Below are 21,478 nucleotides of genomic sequence, written 5' to 3' on the forward strand. Positions count from 1 at the left end.
ATCCCCCGTTTACCTCCTGTTACCACACCTGCCGAACCGGCCTTCCATCCGGGCTACCATTCTTCTTGAGTGGGACGCTGGAGGCGGGCGGGGGAGGGGGTTGCGGGAGAGGTTGTGGGACGGGGGGGAGGGGATCAACGGGGGGGATGACGGCCACGGTGGATGCCGGGCACGGAGCGGCGGCGGCGGAGGCGGCAGCGGCAGCGGCGGCGGCGGATTCAGAGTCGGCTGCAGTGGCGAGGTCGGAGGAGACGGGTGCGGATGCGGGCGACGACGGGAGGGGGGAGGATGACGAAGAGGAGGATGAGGAGGAGGAGGAGGAGGAAGATGAAGGCGGCGGAGGAGGGGCGGGTGTTGGGCGGCGTGGGCGACCGCGGCTGTCCAAACGGACGCGCATGGTGGGTGAGCGGGGATGATCAGGATGGGGGGGTTCGGAAGGGGAGGGGGTGGGGAGTGTAGAGAAACGGAGTACCCTAACAAGGGCGGTGGGACAAAGACGATAGCGGGTGCAGTGTGGAAGGCTGAAGAAAGTAGCAAACCTTCTTCTCGCCGTGTTCTCGGGGACATGGATTCAACCTTTGTCTCGGCCTAAACAACACGGCCGCACATTCTGCTAATACACTCCCCTCTGTAATGTGCCAGCGTTGCCGACTGTAAGGCAACGAGGTGCCACGTCGTCTTAATCTCGACTCTCACAATTCTCTACTTACACAATTTACAGTGGGGTCAATTCAGCTCAACTAAAGAAATACGGCGAGTCTCTCACGACATCCAGATCTAACTGTCCTCGAGCCGGCACTTCTGGAAACTCAATTCCGGGATATCGAATCAGGAAGCTTTCCCTCAATTCATCCAGTAGGTCCCTCGAATGCAGCCTCACAAACTGCTCTCTTAGCACCGCGTTCATTCGGTCCACGTGAGCCGCATTCGTCCAAAAGCTATCGTGCACAGCTGCAAAATTAAGCCCCATCCGTTGTGCACCCATAGCCGTCAACACCATGTGCGATGAGTCAATAGAGTGCACAAAGTTGGGCGCAAATGCGCTGCGTTGCCGTGCTCCGTACACAGGGCTGTGCTCTCCCGACTTTTCAAGCGTCACTCGTTGCATCAATGTCCGCACAACCGTCTGTCCCTCTCGTCGGTACGGTTGAATCACAGGTAGTCCCACTGGTGTCGTCCATTGCACCTCGTGTCCGTCTCGAGAGATAAGCGTCGCTGCATCATACAACCAATCCATCGTCTTGGTCGCACCGCCAAACATGTCTCCCAGAGACGACAACGTTAGGGATGCAAGCTTTAAGGAGGCAGGAAACAGCTTGTCCTCTGGGAATCCATCGATTTCCGCAAGCCGGTTCTTAATCTGCTGCTTCGCCCCAATCAGTGTTACACCATATACACTCGTCATCACAGTTTGCTTGACAACCTTTCGACTGATTTTCCCTCGCAGCAATTCAGCCACTTCGTCTCCATCTGCCGCCAGCTCGTCAATACGCTTGTTAACAAGCTTCGCCACGCCTGTATATACGTCTTGCGGCCGATTATTAGGGACTAGATTGACCTGCTCTCCACCGACCACGTCCCTTCCAAGCGCTGCGTAGTGTTGAAGACCATTGCATGACCCATCCATTGACACTGGCAGTCGACTTTCGTATCCCTCCATAGCCAGTTCTCCTCCGTAACGTCCGCTCGCATCAGCAAGCTCTTGGCATACTGCTAGCAATTGAAAGGGATCCTCAGCCTTCGACCACCACTCCATATTCTTGTCTGACATTGGTTCTTGACCCACCGCAATCGCCCTGCCCATATTCGCCTCTGCCAACCCAATTCGTTCGTCGAATGACAACTTGTCGCCACCCATCTTGTTTGCGAGATGGATTTTCAACCAGTACAACCCTCTCGGACCCAGCTCGATACCTGGCCGCGCAAATGTCAACATCGCCCTTGTCATATCGCAACCCATATGTTGCAAGTATGCAGGGATAGGATAGGCTCGCCCTCGGAAGTCCACGTTGTGAGGAAGCCAAAGCCGTTCCTCTTCCGCAAATCGCCTTGCGTGCACTATCTTGTGGTTTGTATCTGCTCGCATAGAGACGAGCTCTCTGTTCAATTTTTGTGCTTTCTTCCTCTCAAACCGTAGTCTTCGGGAAGCTTTGCCCTCATCAAAAATGTACTCCTCTTCATCCACAACGTCCCCTTCAACAAAATCGGATGGAGGCCTTCCCAGTCGCTTATCGTCCTGAAATGCTGCTAATTGTTCAGCCATGAACTTCTTCTTGTTCGGCACTGCCACATCCTGCTTAGTTACAAGCCCCGCTTTTCCGCCACCGTTCTCCCACAATGTCTCAGCCACATCCAACACTCCACGGTTCACAGTCCAAGCTGTATCGCCGAGAGCGTTCAAGCCTTGATACAGAAGGCTAAGATCCGCGCCGTTCAAAGCCCTTTCCAATGCCTTCCCAGGCACCGTACGAATCAAATTGGCCCTACAGCTCAAATAAGGGCTCCGGGCTGGTGACATCCATGGCCGGGGACGAACAACCATCGGTTGCTGCTTAGGGGTAACACTATCCGCAAGGATATTACCATCATCGCTTAGCAACCGCAGAGCTGCATCCGACAGCTGCAAGCAACCTACCCTAACTTTCTCGCTTTTCTTGAACTTGAGGAAATGCACAAAAGCGGGCGCAAACTTTCCAGGCTCCTCTTCAACCTTCGCAATGTTTACGAGAAGGTCAATCAAATGCGTCCCCAACAACATAGTCTCGCGATCGGACCACTTTGCATCCTTGACGGCAACCTGCTGAGCTGCGTAATTGACGGCGGACGCAATCGACGAAGACGAGGCAATGGCGCTGTTAAGGATTGCCTGCGCCGAACGCTTCCGCTTGGCAGGCTTCTTCCCCCCGCGCGCACGCGTGCTCTTCCCCTCGACTCTGTCCGCCTTCTCTGCCCTCTCCTGTTTCCGCTTCAACTCAGCGATCTTCTTGTAATTGATCTCCGCGCGGGCCGTATTCCCCACCGCAAACGCCAGCCGCGAAAGCGGGACTCCGTGCGGCTCCTTCATAGTAGTAGCCAGGATAGTATGAATGGTAATGACCGAGATAGCCTCCGGCGACAGCTCCTTTAGCACGGCGCGCATCTCCTGCTCAACGGACATGCGGCCCGGCCCAGTCCTCGGGGCGGCCTCCGAGCGGCGGTTCCGCCGCTTGGCCTTCTTCCCCCCCGCGCCCGCCTCGGTCTTCCCCACCTGCTGCGAGTTCCTCTTGACCGCGAGCGCGAACGGCCCGAACCATCCCGCGAGCAGGTCCGCGGCCGGCCTGTGGGTGACGACGTCGCCGCGCGTGGTGGCGTCGCGGGCCATCTTGCGGAAGCGCTTGATGGCGACCTCGATGACGTCCTCCTCCAGGGCCAGCTGGCGGTTGTACGCGGCCTGCTCGGCGTGCGCGTAGGGGAAGGGGTGGTCCGGACGGGAGAGGGGCGCGGGCGGGGCGGAGGAAGAGGGAGGCACGGTCGGGGCGAACATCTCGTTGAGGATGTCATCCTCGAAGAGATCTAGCGGCGGGGCGGGGCAGTGGATGGCCGACGTCGACGGCGCGACGGAAAGGTGCGAGGAGGAGAGGCGGCGGCGGTGGTGCGCGGCGTGGCGGAGGGAGAGGCGCAGCATGGTGGGGTGGGGTGTGGGGCAAGGACTGGTGGTGGACGAGGGTGGGAGGCGGTCAAGCCATTGCCGTGGCTCGTTGCAGGCGGGAATTGGGAGCAAGGAGCAGAACGAAATGGCAGACGAGGAGCGAGGTTGTGACGGAGGAACAGTGGACGGTGATCCTGTCCGCGGCGGCTTCTGGTTGGCAGTGCCGCGTAGTCAATCGGCGAGGCGATGCGGACGTCGTCCTGCCTTCCGTGGGGGGCCGGCCCCATTGGCGACAGAACAAAGGGGGGAGGAAATTTAACGTAAATCTCAGCGCTCGTGAGTCCTGAAGTGCTTACAGTACTCTTATTGATCGCCAGTTATGATTGGAAATGTACGGATGCACCTCATTTCTGCCCATCCACAGTCGTCCATCAAAGCTCGTGCGGTTGCTACCCGAGGTTACCAAGAGGTACTCAAGCATACTCCCGGATACCTGACAACTACATGCGTGTCGGTACAGACGAGCTTCTCATAAACGCAAGCGTTGACGCTTCTCATGTCAACAAGCAACTTTGAGAAGCGTCAAGATTCATCACACTGCGAGGAATGTCTTTTAGAAAAAACCAAAAAATGTTCGAACCATTTGCCCGAACTGCACCTCCATGCAAGTCTCGATCAGAAGCGTCTAGAATAGTGTCTATTGATAGCAATGCACAGGAAAAACATTTGTACACATCCACTGACGACGCGCAATGCTAATTGTGAGATCACATAAGGGAAGGACTTGCTCATCGGAAGAGTCTTTTGGTCATGGAAGCACCAGGTCTCATCTTAGATTCCTTCCTCGCGGGCAGGGGAGGTATCTGTCCACAAAAGACAGTGCGAAGCAAAAAATAAGATTACTCTTGTGGAGGGTCGAACTCCAGACCTCCAGCATGTTAGGCTGGCGCTCTAACCAACTGAGCTACAAGAGCCGAACTCGCTTACACGTGTTAGCGCGACATGCTGAGGGTCTGACAAGTGACGAATATATACATAAAAAACACCAATTTTACTAAATACAAAAATTTCGTTTTTTTTAAATTATCCCCCCTTTCGTTTTTTATTTCTCTAACATCTTTTTTGGAACGGAAAATGAAATGTGACCTAACATTGAACTGTATCGAAGGGGAGAAAGGGCATTTCATTCGATTCCTCCCAGACTTGCCATGGAAAATATCGGCATCACGGCCGATTCAACATCGACACTTGTCAGATCCAACTCTCACGCACTTGAGTGACGGTCGTGTGTAGTTGGCGGGACCCCTTCCAAGGGCCTCCATTCCAGCCAATCAATGCATGCCCTGTTATTTCGCTCCAGGCATTCATGACTCATGCAATGACGTGTACAGTATTTGTAGACAACATTTGTAGACAAACTAACTTTGATCTTGACTGAAATTACAGGGCATGTGTGTGAAACAAATTTGCGAAGTTTGTTCTTCGGCTCGACCCAATGTGTTGCTGGCAACAACTTGCACCAAAATGCTGGGACCCGCACGAGGACGCAACTCCTACGACGTTGTCTGGAACGGCCACACCCTTAGCTTCCGTCGCCCCATTGTTGCCAATCCGACGCAGTCCAACAACTATCGACAAATGCCTGAGCGACAAAGCTTTAGCATTGTCCCTCCATATGGCCTGCTGTAAGCTCTTCCTCTCTCGAGGTCCCTGAAACGTGTACTTTTTACATACTGTCCACTCCAAAAGTTGATAGTTTCACATCCTCGCATCCCTCATGCATCATCCTTACAAAATATGTTTAAAACCACCTTACAAACCAGCAATGGTCCCTTGTCCTCGGTCCTATCCGTACTTAAGCACGCGATTAGGCCCTAGCACGACACCCCGTTTCTCACAACCCTCCACGCTCAGCAGTACGCAAGCATCACCGACAGAAACAATCCCATGAATAAAGCTCTGCTTTTCCCACGCGTTGCCAGGCTCGGTACGAGCGCTCTCCTATCTCGTGAACTTGCTCCGGTCTCACGAAGCCTCACTCGTCTTGCCGCTACTACATCACTTCGTTCTTCTCCTCCCTACCAAGGTCTCCTCCATCGCACCCAAAAGCTCAGTCCTTTTGACCGCTCTGTCGCTCCATCTCTCTCCCATGCTTTCAGCACACAAAGTGTCAACCAGGTTAAGGCGGAAGACAAGGACAGCGAAGACAAAAAATCTCGAAAGTTCGCCTGGATTGATGAAGTAAGTATCCCTCCCAGTCCGTGAACCATTCTCGTGCCCCTCTACACCGTGCAAAGCAGCAACAACTGACTGCAAACTCTACATCTGTCAACAGGAAGCGCGGGAGCTAATATTGAAAGCTTACCAGCGTCACAAGCAACTCGCAGACCAAAATCAGTCCTTTCCACCCAGTCTTTCTGTCAAAGACCTTGAGAAGATTGGTACGCCTTATCACTACCAACCTCAGGATGGTATAGACCGTTTCGCACTCGGCCTCATGAAGTTTCTGCGTGTCTTCGTTCATGCTTTCTTCCGGGAGAAGTATGATCACCATGCCGTCTGTCTGGAGACTGTCGCCGCGGTCCCAGGAATCGTCGGTGGATTTCACAGGCATTTGAGATCTCTTCGGAACATGAAGCGGGATCATGGATGTAAGTAACTATTCGTCATTCATCAGTCGCGCTCAATGTGTTCTTCAATTGTTATGTTCGTATACTAACTTCTCATTTGGTCTGTTTCACACAATGCAGGGATCAACGTCCTTCAAGAGGAAGCCGAGAACGAGCGTATGCATCTGCTCATTTTTATGAAAGTCTGCAAGCCCTCGTTTATGGAACGGTCGCTCGTCAGGGTTGCACAGGGCCTCTATTTGGCCTTTTACTCGGGTCTGTACCTTACCCACCAAAGAGCTGCTCATCGCCTGACTGGATACTTGGAAGAAGAAGCCCATCGAGCTTACACAGACTACTTGGCCAGTATAGACAGCGGAAAGCTAAAAAACTATCCCGCACCGCTTATTGCGAGAAATTACTACCGTCTTCCAGAGAACGCCAGGATCAGAGACGTGATCCTTCACGTACGCGCAGATGAAGCCATGCATAGAGATGTCAACCACCACTTCGGAAACAAGTATGGTGCGGGTGACACCGACTCTCCCGTAAAAATCAAGTAAGACCAGCTAACTTGTGCAGCGAGCAATTTTTGGGCTTTCACCTCAAAACGTGGAACACAACAACGGGGTTTTAAGTCATATCCCCACATCCCCCGCTATGTACAATAGTGAAGAGTATAAGCGTGATAAAAAAGAGAATGAATGTATCTTGACACCTCATCTTATGCATATTAGCACTTCTAAGATAGTACACTTTCAAAAGGGCGGCTGGCATGCCACATCGAGCATAGATACTTGTTTTGAAAGTAGGAACATTCGGGTTCGCATCATGCTTGGCCTTTCTAGCGAGGACACGCCGCAGGAATACGGACCCAACGCTAGGAACAACTATCACGTTTGGTTTCTAACTGGAGGATGTTCAGTTTCCTACGTGCGCCGATGTATCACCTGGCTTGCTTTCCCTGAAAAACATTGTGACGGAGAAATATATTCTTTTGTGACGGATATATGTTCGCTTCGGGAGAGCACAAAACGCGAACAAGTTTCGCAAATCCGTCTTCTGCGGTAAAGAGCTTTAACAGCGTACTAAGAAGACAAAGATGAAATCGGTCTGGTGTACCCTACTGGCGCAATCAAAACTAGAAGACGCGTTTCTGACCCGGAAGCGGTTAAGTATTGCACGAAAGTGCAGTGAGTAAAATTTCTAGAGCTGTGAGTCCTTGATTTGAATGGGGTTGAAAATTAGTCGTCATGCTCAACAGCCTCGGTGACGAAGGCGCCCTTTTTGAAGGTGGTGCAAAACTGCTCAGGAATGGGAGTTTCGACAATATCGTCCTCGTCGTCTGGATGGGGGCGAACAAGATTGATAGCGGCACTCTTCGACGTGATCACCATGGCATTCTCAACAGATTCCTTGGACATGAAGTAGGTGACGCTCTGGCAGCCAGCAATGGTAATGCTGGGCGCCTTGCCCGTGCACTGCACCTTGATCGAATCCGAGTTGACAATCTCGACCTGGGACAGGGCGTCCTCGAAAACAAGGTCGACCTTTTTGCAGTTGTCAATAGAGATAGAGTTAACCTTGCCCTTGACAATAATAGTGGACTTCTCACACCGATACACATAGACAGTATGCCTCATGGATTCGCATTTGATCTCAAGAGCCCTATTGTCAATCTGATTCTCCACAGTCCATTTCTTCCCTTGCAGCTCGCAGATAGGCTCTCCCTTGACAAGAGACTTCTTCGCGACAGGGGCGGCAGCCGGCTTCGGAGCCGGTGTGACGGCCGGAGCTGCATCATTGACCGGGCCGCGGACGCCCTTCTTCAGTCCAGAGCGAGCGCCAGCTTCACCGAGGGAATTGATCTCAGCAAAGAGGGCAGAGGCCATATCGCCCGTGTTGTCACCATCGCCTGCTGTCGGTCCTGGCGGGGCTGGCGGCGGTGGCGGCGGGGGAGGGGGTCCGACCATTGTTAAAAAGCTTGGGTTAGGGTGAAGGAGGTGGGGGATCCGAGCGCGTGGACGCTGCGGGTTGGAGAATAAATGGGAAGTAAGAGTGGGGTTGGGGTGGTGCGTGGTACGAAGGGGGGGGGGGGGGGGGGGGGGGGGGCCAAAAGGGGGGGGGGGGGGGGGGGGGGAGCGAAGCAATCGGTAGGGGATGCGGTGCGGGTTTTCTTTGGTTTCGGGAAGAGAACTGATCGGCGGGTCCTGTATAGGGTAAATTAGCTGGAGGATATCGGGAATTAGGCCGGAATTGGAGCATGCACCAGCCATAGGATACGTGGTGCCGACTGACACAGGAAAAGGCTGAAAACGTGCAAACTGGCAGCGCCTCCGTTCCATCAGTTCATGACGTCAACTTTACTGTTACATTCTAAAAATATCTGAAAATCTAGAAAATGAGCAATGCTCCACTTCAATTCGAATGCAAGCCGAGTGAACTTGTCCACTTGGCACTCTCGTCCTGGTGTCAACACCGCTTCTCACTTCCAGGCTGTAAACGGGATGCAGAATTTGCGCACAAGAGAGCGGAGTTTGAGTTTACCTTTCGGCAGAGCGCCTGAAGCGAACGTCTACAGGATGGGCCTGAGGCCCGTAGGTTTATCGACCCCCGACACCACCGCTACCATGGACGAGTATGTCAGTCTTGGTTAGAAACACTAGTTTGCGGTACATCACCGCGCGCCACCAACGAGCTGCTTCCCATTCGCAACAGGAATGACCGACTTGCTCGTGTCTTCTGGCCTGGGCACGTACGTACAGTAGTGTACGATAGAAAGATTTAATCAACTATACCGTGCCCTCAGTGCATGCAATGGCGCACTCTCAGTAGTCTGTATCTTTCGGCATCCATTCATCTGCTTCGATAAACTCGCATTAGCTTGGGGCGCACGGAATACGGCTATGTTTAAATACCCTTAAATTTGGTCGCTGTCTTGATTCAGAACTCAAGACTTGCGCTCTTATTCCTAGCACAAGGGTACATACAGTATATAACCTCCCATTTTCGTCAACCTCTATACTTTATGTAGTGTTTCGATTACGACACCGCCACCCCGACACTGTACTCAGCATACCTGCAGGGCGCAGATCAGCTGTACGGGTAAAAGTGAGTTGTGTATCTCCGGTTCCGGCAATTGCTTCACTTTCTCGTGAAGATGGGCCCCCTAGCTCATCCGTTAAAATGCCATGGGGGATTTTAATTTTCTTCCTAGACTAGACCAGTGCTTTTTCTTTTTACGAAACTACTTCCCCACACACTCACTTCCTTCTTTGTACACCTCTACCAGTATCGTGCGCTACCGTGCAGCGAGATGCCCTCCTTCCATACATTTATGTAGATATCAAGAAACTAGTCCCAGTCGATGGAATAACTGAGAGTATGCCCGTCGTTTGCAAAGCACTAAAAGCCTTTTCGCAAGTAATTGAGGCTTTGCCCAGTGGTATCCCTCAGATTGCTCGTAAAAAACGTTGCGGCGACGAACTTCTCTGGATATCAGAAATTGTACTGTGTAACCACTTGACGCACCACCACGAAGTGCTGCTTTTAAGCGATTTCCTCATTCTCGCAATTAATAGTTGTTTCGAGCTTCAGAACGTAAACATCATGTTGACTTCAACCAGCTATGCGCAGTGAAGTTATTGATTCAATATTCACGCCATGCCCGAAAGTTAGGATTCGGTTTTTGACTCCGTCTTTTAACATCGATTTTCTGTGAGTATGCGTGGACGTGGATGAGGCATTCGACCTCTGAACATCTGGGAATACCTCAAAGCATGGATAACACAATAATTTCAGAAGTGCTTCCTCGTCTGATCTTCTCTTGAGGTGCTGAGAATACTGAATGAGGCTCACCTTGACCACATTGGCCACGAAACCTTTTGGAGGTTGCGCAGATAGAAGGGTGGACGGTCTTGAAGATCGTCATTAGTCTTTCAAAACAGCGGCCGGTCGGAGTCATTTTTTGAATTTCAACTGGCTAAATATGTTCGCCAATTCAATTTTTTATCATTCAGCCGTCACATGCATGTCTTCTCTTATCTGCCACGAAAGCTACCAAAAGTCCCTTCTACTGAATCATATGGATGGTTATCGACCTGAACGACAGGAGGAATAAATCATCCCCCCAAAGAATTTCGGTGCTCTCAAAACACGACTTGTGGACCCATGCGATGGGGTCAACCTATCATTCATGGAAAATATATATCGACTAAGAAACTATCCAAGACAGGGAGAGCGTGCTTCAAGTGCTAGAAAGAATTCAGTCTGAGGTTGGCTATTTTTGGAAGTCCGTACTGAACGTAGCCTCGATCAATACAATAGCAAATTTGGTGAAGGCAAGGGTTTGTTTGCACCTTTGTCTTTAAAGACTCAAAAGAACAGCGTCTCTACTGTGCCATGCAAGGATTCGCACAGGGATACAGCATTGGAGGGAAATTGTTGTACAACGAATATACGAATTCGACTTTCAAATTCTCGGAGAGTACTGAAGCACTTGACGACCTGAACGCTGATGAACTGTTCTTCTTGGCCTTGTCAATTTTGTTTTTGTACTGCTATTTGCGATTACTTCGTTGGAAGGTGCCCTCGATAATTCGGTTCTCTCCGTCGCCTGATGGGATTGTGGGAGCACTATCATCTCTGAGAAAATGGCCGAAACGAAGTGGCCTCACGCCTGCAGATATCGAAAACCGACTCAAGTCCTTCTCTGTCGAAGCAGAGGGATCTAGAGAAGTCTTTTGCGGGCCATCGGCGGATGACGGGCCCGAGTATTGTAAAATATCTTTTGGCCAGGAGTCGTGCGCAATTTGCCTAGAGGGATATTCTGGAGAGGACTCACGGGTAAGGCAACTGCCGTGTGATCATATTTTTCATCAAGGTGCGTTAGTTTCCGCTTAAATCCATTGTCTTGGGAATGCGCGTTTCGAAGACACCGTTTTTTTTGCTAACCGTGATTCTTGCTTACAGATTGCATTGACGAATGGCTTTTGAGATGCAATAAATGTCCCTGTTGTCTTGAAAAGGCATGTTAAGGTGCAAGATACGGCGAATAACGTTGTCACAAGTTCGCACAAAATCTGGTTCAGACGATGGGGAAGGTACGACAGAGTTTCAACAAGAGCATCCTGAGTACGAGAGACTCTTGAATATGGTTTCCGCCCAGTGTAGGGAGACTACACGGCGGCAAAGCTTAGCTTAGGGTTCACCTAGTTTCAAGATACCATATTCGACGAATTTCAGTTGCAGGGACCCGTCATTTCGAGCACCAGCCAGGAGTCAGGAAAATCGCAGATAGAAATATGACTCTTTTTTCGAGTGCTAGCATGAAGGTTATCTTTGTGGTGAACAAACCAACTATCTATGAATAATACTGAGCTCAACCACTGCTGAGGAATGAACTGTCAAGCTTATAGAGTAAGGTCCAATTTCCGAAGCAGCTGCCTTCCTGAGAAGCGCGAGATCTAACGCCTCGATTTGCATGCACCAAGGAGAAACCTGTAATTAATACCAGCTGAACGAAGCAGTCCAGTATAACCCCAACAAGACGGAGTGGACTGTTTTTACGGCTGACTTCACCTTGGGTTGTCAGCATTATTGTAATGTTGATTGAGTAAAGACGATCGCGTCATGTGTGCTACTGAGAAATGAGACCTTCAGGTGAGCCTTCGGCCTGATGCAGCGGACTGATCACCAGGAGAAAATGTGTCCATCGATCTGGGCCTGTTGCGGATCTCATGGCTGATTGCTAAAACTGTTGCTGTATACTGTACATTGTTGTATACAGGAACTGCATATCTGCTGTCTGAACTGTAGCCGTACATCGTGCGCCGAGCGTGCCGGTCGATGTGTTCAGCTTGGCGGGGAGGGTAGAGATCCTTGCTACACGTATGGGGTGTAGAATACCATTGAAGCCAAGCACTCATCTTCGAGTCTCAATATGATAACGATTTGAGTGCAACCGATCATCCTTTAAGTATCCTCGACGTAAACTCTAGAAATGGTGCGTCATCAACCAACGGAAGACTGTGAGCCACGAGGATACAATTAAGCATCACAAACCTCAACTCCTTGCGCACAGGCTACTTTAAAAACTCTACCCATGCACATCATCGCAGCACAATTTGGGCAGAAGCAGGTCGCGTATCAGCAGCCATGGTCTGGTCAGCTTCGGAACCCATTAGCTTCTTCCCACAATCGCCATCCTCACTGTCCGACGACGACACCCCATCGTAATCCATCATCCAGTCATCTGCGCGCACCGGACTCGCACGAGTTTCAGGCAATGGCGACGTCCTAAGACGTTTCTGTCTCGACTGCAGCGTGCCCACCGCATCAGCGACCGCGCTTTCCACACTCCCCGCAATACGCTCCATATCCTGCTCAAGTTCCTCCGGATCGACCGACTTGTCCTCGAGCTCGGCAGCTCTCGCCTGATCAGTCTCCTCTCGGCATCTCTTCCTAACGGTGTGCATGTCCGTCCCCTGGCTGGCACCCTCGCCGCTTCTTCTCGCGCGGGCAAACTCCCTGAGGGCAATCTCGTCGCGCACGTGCCGAAGCCTCCTCCCCTGCAAGTCTCTGCAGGCGTCAAAATTGCTCGTCTTCTTACTCGGGGCAGCACCTCCCCTTAGCATGGCGCCAAAACCTCCTTTACCCCCTGGTAGGGCGCGTCGAAGACACATGGCGACGAAGGCCGTGTGCTGGCCGGGCACGGTAACATGGGCATGCGGGCGGAGCAGGCCGGCGTGGGAACGGAGAAAGAAGGAGGAGGGTGGTATACCAGTGGCGGCGATGAGGGCGTCGGAGACGAGAGAGGCAGGGAGGGCGGCGTGGGAGTCGCCGACTTGCAAACAGAGAGTGGATGGGGAGGAGGGGAGCCCCGAGATTACGACGTTGACTGGCGCCATGGCGGTGGGGTGGGGGACAGAGTTGAGATTACCGCGGGGTGGCAAAGCGGGGTGTCTGTTTCAACGGGGCGAATGTTGGAGGAGTTGAGGGCACTGGACTGCATGCATGGAATGGGAAATGGTGGAGGTTAAGCTCTTGGTTGCGGTACGAGAATGGGCGCGCTTTTCTGTATGACGGTTTGCATACTTGGCAGTGGGTGATTGGATGGTGGATGGGAGCAGTGTGCAGCGCGCGGACTGGGGCATAGTTTTAACGTGCAGTCCAATTAATTTGTTGGCCTCCTAAATTGGAAGCAATCCGTACAGCCTCACATGTGCTACCGATTTACGTATTGGCTTCGGTTTTTGCATCATTGCTGAGAAAAGCGCTCACCACCTACCGTACACAGAGGGTGAAGTCTTCATGTTAGTGTCTTCATGTTAGTGCAATGTTGGAACTGCGCAGGGTCTATGAGGGGTACTTGTAACCCTTAGGGTAACAACGTTCCAACGTTCCGACAACTGCCTAACCTTTCTTGTGTACACTCCCAGGACCCAATGTGGTTTTGGCAGTGTATCAATACCGTGCGTCACGATAAAACACTTCTCTACATACTGTATGGTATACTGTAGGCGTAGGACATGTACCTCATATCAAGCTTCCACAGCCGATAACAAATCCTCTCTCGAGACTCGCGCTCATCAAGCCCTTGCTTTACTGACGGAATGTTCCGCACTTTCCGCTGAGTACCTATACCATACACTCGTACCACTACGTATGTCCTCTAACTAATATCCGTGGTTCAACATTTCCCAAGTCTGCATATCGCTCTGCGCAGTGTCGTTGGCCATCTTCTCCATCACTCGCTTATGCACGTGCCGCAAGTACTCTACGTAACTATGCGTCCCGGCGTTTCTGTCCTCCACAAGCAATGGCATTACAAACTTGCCCTCTCCACCAGCCCCTGGTGCGTTGCGAAGCACGACCTGCGGTCGCGATAGTCTGTTTCGCTGCTGACATATCCGTTCTATCACTTTGCTCACACGCTTTCCATTCTCGCCCAAGCCTTTTGTCAAAGTCCCCGAACCAGCTGTTTCGGCTCGGATCAGCAATCGGCCTCCGCCTACCTGTGCAACTACGTCTTGGGCTGCCGACTTCTCCACCATCGACCCCAGCCAAACCACCATTTGCATACCATTCTCGATCAAAAGTATTCTCTTTTCCGTGAGCGATTCAGAGCTCAGAGGTAGCGTATTAGGCATAGCAATCGGTTCTGCGCTCCCGTCTGGTCCTTTACCCATTGCTCCTCCGTTGCTCACGATCGGGTTGGCAGGGGGTGGCAGGGGTACCCCAGCTTCTTCTGGCAGATCCTGAATTTCGTACATACGTGGGTAACACATAGCCACCACGTCTGCCGCTGTTCCACTTATAAGAAATGAAAGTGAGCCTGCTCTTTCATCTGCAGTGACCGCATCCCCAGATTGCATCGAGATAGAAGACTTGCGGAAAGCCGCCGACTTGGTTAGGCCAAGTATCAGCAGCGGCAATACTTTTAAGGCTTCCGGAAGAATTAACTGCCCACTCAGAGATTGCGTTGTACAGTGTTTCCTATACACGTACAACATTTGTGCAGTCTTCTCGGTAAGAGCTTGGCATGCCTTTGAGAATGCTGTTCCCCCAACCAACGCGGCAGACGCGGCCTTCTTGCTGAGGAAAGATCCAAGTGCGTCAACATCAGCATGCCGGAATACTTCTTGTAGTACAGTAGTTTTGCTCGCGAACTGTGTGTGCACTCGAATCCGGCGTCGTCCCGCACAATCTGTGAATAGGATGGCACATTGTACACACGCATCATCATAGAGCGATGCCGTCCCAGCATACGGTCGGTTTTGGGAGCCCCGGTCATCTTCAGAAAGTTTTGAGGTGACGTTGAGCTCAAGCACCAACGTGGAGTCCGCATCAAACACCGGTCCTGCAACGTCATCGCCTCGCTGTGGTCGCCCAAAGTGACCAATAAACTCACCACGAGCCTCTAAGCCAGGGGACGTTCTTACTCGCAAAAGAGATTCGAACGCACGTGGTCCGCTTGCGGCCGCACACAACGCGCGATGCAAGCTGGCTCCGTCGCGCACCGGGTCGAAGCCCTGGAAAAGATGCATGCGACCTCCACAGGCCCTTGGTACTCTTGACAACGTCGCGGCATCAATGTACACCGAGGAAGGAGCAAGGAACAAATCGACGCTGGCCTGAACGTCCGCGAGCTCACATCCTAGAATTTCGTAGTTGGGGAATGCCTCTTTCAGGAGTCCCATTTCGCGGTCCTCTCCTCCTCCTGCAGCACCACCCCCTCGTCGTTCTAGCTTTGAAACGCCAACGGTTGGCAGTGATCCTGCCACAACGTACGCTTTTCCACCGCAATCAGTAAATGCCTTCTTGATCACTTCAAGGGCCGATCCTAACGCACTTTCAGCAGACGTTGCCTTCACAGTTGCGTTCGGGTTTTGTTGCCCAGCATCAAGGCCATGTGTCTCCCTCGCTGTGTCAACCGCGACGATCGCCTGCGCCGGTGTAAGGAAGAGCCCACCGCCTCCTGTGGGCACGAATGGGTCCATCACGTCAGGAACGTACTGCACCGTGACCGTCTTCCCTTCATCAGCGCCGCGGCCATCGAAGAAATGTAAAGTCTTGTCGAAAGTCATTATTGCAACTCGCGCTCCCTCTCTGCTTCCTGGAAGCAGTCCGGCGCCAATGACAGACTTGATGGACATCATGGCAGCCGACGCGAGTCCAGACGCAACTGCTCCATGCGAAACATCGATAGCAAAGAGGTAACATGCTGGCTTCGGTGGTCTACTAAGGTAATCTTTTGAGCCTACGATGTAGTCCACAGACCCTACGCGCAGTTCATGCCGTGTGTCAGCGTCCATGCGCTGACCCGTCGCTGGTGATATGGCAGAAAAATGCTCAGTCGGAGTGGTGTTAGTGTGGTAGCATAGATTGCATTGGAACTGAGAACCACCGCTCATAAATTTGAAGCCCGGGTTAGCGTAGCCATAGCATCTCTCGCATCTGAGCGGTCCACCGACATGGGGATTCGAAAAATCAACGACAGGCACTGGGGCCTCTCCAGGGACGGTATTTGCGAAGGGCTGCATAACAACCGCTAGTGGGACTCCACTCTTGGACATGAGGCTAGGCTCAGACCCAATTGAGTTGGTAGTCATGCGCATGAAACGCAGTCTGGCGCTACCATCGTCGACAGTGATGACGTCAGAGTTGCTATTAGGCAAAATCGGCATAGATCCACTGGATGCGCCAAGTGACATCCCTCTGTGATAGTAGTCTCTAGGAGTTCCAACAGGTTTCTCCAAAGCGCAAGGTCGTGGCATGGACGCGGGTTGAATCTTTTGCTGCGGTGCTTGGGTTGGTTGAGCTTCCTGTTGCGCAGGTGGATACGGCAAAGCGCCATTCGGCTGCGGTGCCGCAGGGTTGGTGTAGCCGGGAGGAACCGGACGTGCTGAGCCTGTGGGAGGAACCGGACGCATGCCTGTGCCAGGACGAGGCGGTGCATAGCCGCCGATAGCAGCTCCTTGTGGTGGGGGGGCGCCATACGATCCCGGTCCTGGTACCGATCTTGGACCAGGGGGACTGGCGGTAGTCGGAGGAGATGGATATCCAGGTCGCATTGGTTGCGGATATCCTCCCATTTGCTGTGGCGGCTGGCCAGGTACTTGTTGGGGGGGCATTGCGGCAGCAGCGGATCCAGGGTAGGGAGGGCGAACACCAGGTCCTGATGGCGGCTGATACATCGGGCGGGCTGGTTGCGGAATGGGGGGTTGCTGAGCTTGCGGCATTCCACGAGACATGTGGCCGTTCGGCTGCTGATTCGGGGGTGGAGCGCCGTACATGCCGGGCTGCTGCGGAATCGACTGCCCCGTGCCAGAGTACGCCTGTGGCGGCATCGGACGTTGTTGTGGGCGAGGCATTGGGCGTCCGTGTTGCTGCGGCGGTTGTCCAGGCGGCATAGGGCGTTGCATCGGCGGACCGCTCGGGGGTTGAGGACCGGCCATTGCGGCGCTTGGAGGTCCCTGGTAAGGCGCGCGGCCGGGTGGGGCGTAGCGCGGATCGTGCGACTGCATGGTGACCGCGTCAGTAATGATGGGGAACGAGTAGCCGGGGGCTGTCGGTGAAGACGCGGCGGAATGGCCAAGGAGTGTCGTACCAGAACCAACTGTGGCTGGAGTTTGGATGGAGTCGGTTGAGAATTCGGATGGGGGGGAGGCCGATCCGATTTAGCATGGGCAAATTGTTGATTGACCAATTCTGACCCCCACCGCTAATGTAAGGCATGCCTAATGTAAGCCATGCCTTATGTAAGCCATGTGCCTTGGATCCAATTCTATGCAAACAAACCCCGTCCATTGGTGGTTCTTGTTCTTTGTATGACTCATAAAAACATGTGCGCCGACTACTATCTTTAATCCTTGCGTGCTTTTATATGTAGAAGCGCCTTGCTCACATTCAACTTCCTGCCATATTTTTGTGACTTCACATGAAGGGATCGCGTCGGCGCACTTGCAGCTAGAGCAGTTACTTGGAAAGGTCCCACACGTCCTCGCAATTTCCAAGGCGAACTTTCCCTTTCTCTGTGAAAAATGCGAGAATCAAATGCCGCAGCAACTCCAGACTCTCCAACTGACTCTGTGCGTTCTTCCGCCCGTGCTATTACTGCCTTGGCTGGCAGCGGAGTAGGCCTAAACATATCAGCGTGTCATGCTGCTGCTGCCTTCTTAGTTCGTCTCAATTCTACCAACCCTCGCACTCCATCAAGTATTGCGTCCTCGTGGTTGGGCGCCAATGGACTTCATCCGCCTGCCCCTGACGTATCTGCTCTATCATGGTAAGAAAACCTTCGTCCTCTTCAATTGGAATCCTCGCAACTCAATTCAGACCAGCACATACTAACCTCATCCGTTCATGAAAAATTGTTCTCATTCCAGGATATTTGTTGTGGATACACTCAACTTTTGTTTTTGGGGTCCACTCGGTGGTCCCAGGTGGTCCGTTTCTCACAATGGAAAGACCTACGAGGGATATTGGGCTCTCTGTGCTTCGATCAATCGTGCCTTGGAGGAAGGAATTCCTATGACAGACCCCGCCTTTTACGCCAAAGTCAGCTGCTCCCAACTTACGCACATCTTTCGCTCTGCAAACAGTGTGCCAGTACCAATGCTCAAGTCTCGTGTGAAGGTTCTGAACGAAGCTGGCACCGTTCTTACGAAATCCTTCAATTCTTCGGTGGAGGACTTGGTCGCCGCTGCCAACGGCTCAGCCGATAACCTAATTGGTCTACTTGTCCGCAACTTTTCATCCTTCAATGACTCGGTGCTCGCCTCGGCCGGCACAAACGACCACGTGAAGTCAACCCATCGGCTTTTCTTCTACAAACGAGCACAAATCTTCGTAGCAGACGTCTGGGCCTGTTTCGCTGCCACTAACAAATACCCATTCCATGACATCGGCAATCTGACAATGTTTGCAGACTACAGGGTCCCGCAGGCCCTTGCATGGCTTGGTGCAATCGAATATTCTCCAAAAGTACTTCAGGCACTGGCCAGTGGCGAGGAGCTTGCCCACGGTGACCCGAGAGAGATACAAATCCGGGGGTTTTCCATCCATGCTGTCGAAATTATACGCCAGGAGATGGAGCGTCTCACAAACCAGCAACTCGGACAAACGGCGAGGAGTAAGGAGTCGGCTCCTATAAACTCTGTCATGATCGATTTTGCTCTGTGGGATTACGCAACGGAACATAGGGATCAGCTCGCGAAATTCCCAATACACCGCACGAAATCTGTGTATTATTAGGCGTTAACGCGTTGCGTTCCAGCTCTCCAAGCGCACGGCCTCGGCTGGGCTCACAGATGGCACTGTGCAATTAAAGGCATTCTTCAAGTCTCCGATTTCGATTTTGGAACCTCTGCATACTGAGGCCATAACCGCTCTACGACTGAGGCCCGCAATGTCCGCCCCCGAAAGACCCTCAGCGTCGGTACTGCGTAAGAGGTTCTCGAAGCAATGTCTGTCATGACTCTGCAGTTGCATCTTGGCGGCGTACACGGCGGCAATCTGCCCCCGCTCTATCGAATTAGGCAATGACACCTTCACACAATGCTCAAACCGCCCTGGACGAAGAAGGCCTGCTGAAACCATCCACGGTCTGTTGGTAGCGCCAATTACGATGACATCTTTGCACAGGTTGTCCATAAGTAGTGAGAGTGCCGCCACCAGTCTTACAAGATGCGGTGATGTCGCGGTTGCGGTAGCGAACAAGGCGTCAATCTCATCCATGAAGACAACACAAGGTGATGACCTATGTGCATTTTTGAATATCTGTGATAGTAGCCGCTCTGAAGCTCCTATCTCACCTCGAGCAAGTGACGCAGCACTGACTGGAATGATTTTGAATTGAGCGGCAGAAGCTGCTTGCCGTATTAGGGCAGTCTTTCCTGTTCCTGGACAACCATACAACAACACGCCCACGCTGGGCTTCACACCTAATTCAGCAAAGGTGTGGGCTTTCGTCTGGCGCCATAAGAAGACTCTCTTCAGAATTTTCTGTGGCTCCTCCAGGCCTCCCAAGCGACCAGACATATCTACCCAGCTCTTTATGAGCCGCTCTGTTCTCGAACGATCAATTGCATCGGCAGTGCCCACATTTTTTTCGGTAGTAGTTGGCCGTCTGTCCCCGACAACTTCTATTGTTGGTTGAATCGTCCCCGTCTGCATCTTCACGTTTCCAAATGCACCCCTTCCCTCACTGAGCTCACGGAATCGCCCTTTCACTTTGCTCGCTACTGCAACTGCTGTTCGCCCTTCAGGATCCAAGGCGAGGGGCAGTAGCACATCAGTCGCTTCTGCAACCCTTCTATGCACCGATTCGGCATTCGTCGAACAGCCAAGCACAATCACGAATTTGGCAGCTGCCTGGACTCTCTCCTCATCCATCACAACAATAAACGCAGCTGCCGCATCATCATCGTCTGGTGGGAAAAGAAATTGGACGTCATCCAGTAGCAAAACTGCAGGCTGCGCGGCTCGAGCTGCCCGCATGTAGTATCGCATTGCATGCAGCTTCCCATCCTCGGTCGCCACTGTGCGCAAGACGTCACATGCCGAGGCACGGATAAAATGTGCTCCAGCCGCATAGGCAGAGCTCGCAACAGCGCTTGTCTTTCCACAGCTATATTCGCCTGTCACCAAAAAGGAACGTGACGGTGCGAGGCCAGTGCGTTCTAGCAAGGGGTTGCCGTGCAATCCCAAGCGTATGAGGGCTGGTAGTTCACTTCCTTCAGAGTAGCATTGTGGCGATGGGTCGAGTAAGCGCTCGGATGACAGTGACGGTGGCAGGGCGGGGATCAGCAAAACCTCCGTCTTCTCAGTACATGTCACAATCGTTCCCAACGATGGCATTGGAAACACCACAAGGATATCCAAACGTACTAGAACCTCATCAAGAAGTCGAAGAGAAAGGATGCAACCAGGAGGCGGGAGCTCTGCATGCAAATAGTAATCTCGAAGCAAGGCACTGCTCAGCAACCCCGCATGATGTCGAGAATCCCACGGCAATCGCAGCACCAGCCTGTCGGCTGCAACTCTGTTTGATGCGATCATAACGAACAAGTGCTCGTCGTTCAGAGAAAGCCAACATGCTAAGGACTAGATGAAAGATGATGTCCTCATTTGCACGTTCCTCTACGTCGCCGTTCTCGCAATACGTCCTGCGAGTCGTTGACGAAGCGAGTTGTGCGACCGGGGAGGGGGACGGACGGATCACTGGTGCGTATGTATTTTCAGCACCAAGTATTTTTCGTGCATGTGCATATTTGGTTTCATTTAAGGCACTCGGCGCGTCCAAAAATGCACGGTGCATAAACTGTACTGCACTATACTCTGTACCCTGCAGCGGGGGTCTCTGCGCCAATGCAAAACCCGCGGGACGCGCCGGGAATAAAAATCGAGGACATGAGCTCTCACAAGAGTGAAGTTCGCCGGGGTATCAGTTCCGTGCCCACTACCATTGCCGACTATTGTATCCCTTTTTATGTACGCTCAACTAGGTTCTAGCTTTCGAAACACAAGCATAAAGCCAAATTAACGCGAAACAGCAAAAACAAGCAATCAAACCCCAAGCTCCTCTTCCCACAAAGCGACGCATGTCGTTATAGCTCACGAGTTGTACAATTCTCATTTCTCTTCAGCTCCAATGGTGACAGCCGTGCGATGAAAAGTCGGAGAAGTTGCTTCATTGAGCATAAACTCAGCAACATCCTTCTTCGCGATGCTAATCCCC

The 21,478-nt window shown here is 52.4% G+C and overlaps 7 protein-coding genes; 2 read left to right on the forward strand and 5 right to left on the reverse strand.

The window, feature by feature from the left end:
- Positions 1–701: 701 nt before the first annotated feature.
- On the reverse strand, positions 702–3,523 carry CHC_T00000161001 (hypothetical protein). XM_005719042.1 is given in 2 exon segments: positions 702–736; positions 737–3,523. The coding sequence occupies 1 exon segment, from the start codon at positions 3,521–3,523 to the stop codon at positions 737–739; it is 2,787 nt and encodes a 928-aa protein (XP_005719099.1). The 3' UTR covers positions 702–736.
- A 1,964-nt stretch (positions 3,524–5,487) lies between these two features.
- Positions 5,488–6,959, forward strand: CHC_T00000162001 (hypothetical protein). XM_005719043.1 is given in 5 exon segments: positions 5,488–5,575; positions 5,576–5,869; positions 5,964–6,279; positions 6,379–6,800; positions 6,801–6,959. The coding sequence occupies 3 exon segments, from the start codon at positions 5,576–5,578 to the stop codon at positions 6,798–6,800; spliced, it is 1,032 nt and encodes a 343-aa protein (XP_005719100.1). The 5' UTR covers positions 5,488–5,575; the 3' UTR covers positions 6,801–6,959.
- Positions 6,960–7,282: 323 nt separating this feature from the next.
- CHC_T00000163001 (hypothetical protein) lies at positions 7,283–8,582 on the reverse strand. XM_005719044.1 is given in 2 exon segments: positions 7,283–7,481; positions 7,482–8,582. The coding sequence occupies 1 exon segment, from the start codon at positions 8,580–8,582 to the stop codon at positions 7,482–7,484; it is 1,101 nt and encodes a 366-aa protein (XP_005719101.1). The 3' UTR covers positions 7,283–7,481.
- A 3,765-nt stretch (positions 8,583–12,347) lies between these two features.
- Positions 12,348–13,145, reverse strand: CHC_T00010031001 (hypothetical protein). The gene has a single exon (XM_005719045.1). It carries the CDS (start codon positions 13,143–13,145, stop codon positions 12,348–12,350), a length of 798 nt encoding a protein of 265 aa, XP_005719102.1.
- A 628-nt stretch (positions 13,146–13,773) lies between these two features.
- On the reverse strand, positions 13,774–17,264 carry CHC_T00008667001 (Protein transport protein Sec24-like). XM_005719046.1 is given in 2 exon segments: positions 13,774–13,913; positions 13,914–17,264. 1 exon segment carries the CDS (start codon positions 17,262–17,264, stop codon positions 13,914–13,916), a length of 3,351 nt encoding a protein of 1,116 aa, XP_005719103.1. The 3' UTR covers positions 13,774–13,913.
- A 516-nt stretch (positions 17,265–17,780) lies between these two features.
- Positions 17,781–18,993, forward strand: CHC_T00000165001 (hypothetical protein). The gene is made up of 2 exons (XM_005719047.1): positions 17,781–18,025; positions 18,126–18,993. The coding sequence occupies exons 1-2, from the start codon at positions 17,781–17,783 to the stop codon at positions 18,991–18,993; spliced, it is 1,113 nt and encodes a 370-aa protein (XP_005719104.1).
- A 3-nt stretch (positions 18,994–18,996) lies between these two features.
- Positions 18,997–20,799, reverse strand: CHC_T00000166001 (hypothetical protein). The gene has a single exon (XM_005719048.1). It carries the CDS (start codon positions 20,797–20,799, stop codon positions 18,997–18,999), a length of 1,803 nt encoding a protein of 600 aa, XP_005719105.1.
- Between the last annotated feature and the right edge of the window lie 679 nt (positions 20,800–21,478).

This window comes from Chondrus crispus, genomic scaffold (genome assembly GCF_000350225.1).
Source record: "Chondrus crispus Stackhouse genomic scaffold, scaffold_458, whole genome shotgun sequence".
Lineage (NCBI taxonomy): Eukaryota > Rhodophyta > Florideophyceae > Gigartinales > Gigartinaceae > Chondrus > Chondrus crispus.

Excerpts from the sequence above, each read along its gene's own strand:
- CHC_T00000161001 (XM_005719042.1), bottom strand. The coding sequence starts at position 3,523 with ATGTTCGCCCCGACCGTGCCTCCCTCTTCCTCCGCCCCGCCCGCGCCC.
- CHC_T00000162001 (XM_005719043.1), top strand. The coding sequence starts at position 5,576 with ATGAATAAAGCTCTGCTTTTCCCACGCGTTGCCAGGCTCGGTACGAGC. Across the intron at positions 5,870-5,963 it reads AGTTCGCCTGGATTGATGAA|GAAGCGCGGGAGCTAATATT; the intron begins GTAAGTATCCCT and ends ATCTGTCAACAG. Across the intron at positions 6,280-6,378 it reads CATGAAGCGGGATCATGGAT|GGATCAACGTCCTTCAAGAG; the intron begins GTAAGTAACTAT and ends CACACAATGCAG.
- CHC_T00000163001 (XM_005719044.1), bottom strand. The coding sequence starts at position 8,582 with ATGGAACGGAGGCGCTGCCAGTTTGCACGTTTTCAGCCTTTTCCTGTG.
- CHC_T00010031001 (XM_005719045.1), bottom strand. The coding sequence starts at position 13,145 with ATGGCGCCAGTCAACGTCGTAATCTCGGGGCTCCCCTCCTCCCCATCC.
- CHC_T00008667001 (XM_005719046.1), bottom strand. The coding sequence starts at position 17,264 with ATGCAGTCGCACGATCCGCGCTACGCCCCACCCGGCCGCGCGCCTTAC.
- CHC_T00000165001 (XM_005719047.1), top strand. The coding sequence starts at position 17,781 with ATGCGAGAATCAAATGCCGCAGCAACTCCAGACTCTCCAACTGACTCT. Across the intron at positions 18,026-18,125 it reads GACGTATCTGCTCTATCATG|GATATTTGTTGTGGATACAC; the intron begins GTAAGAAAACCT and ends TTCTCATTCCAG.
- CHC_T00000166001 (XM_005719048.1), bottom strand. The coding sequence starts at position 20,799 with ATGATCGCATCAAACAGAGTTGCAGCCGACAGGCTGGTGCTGCGATTG.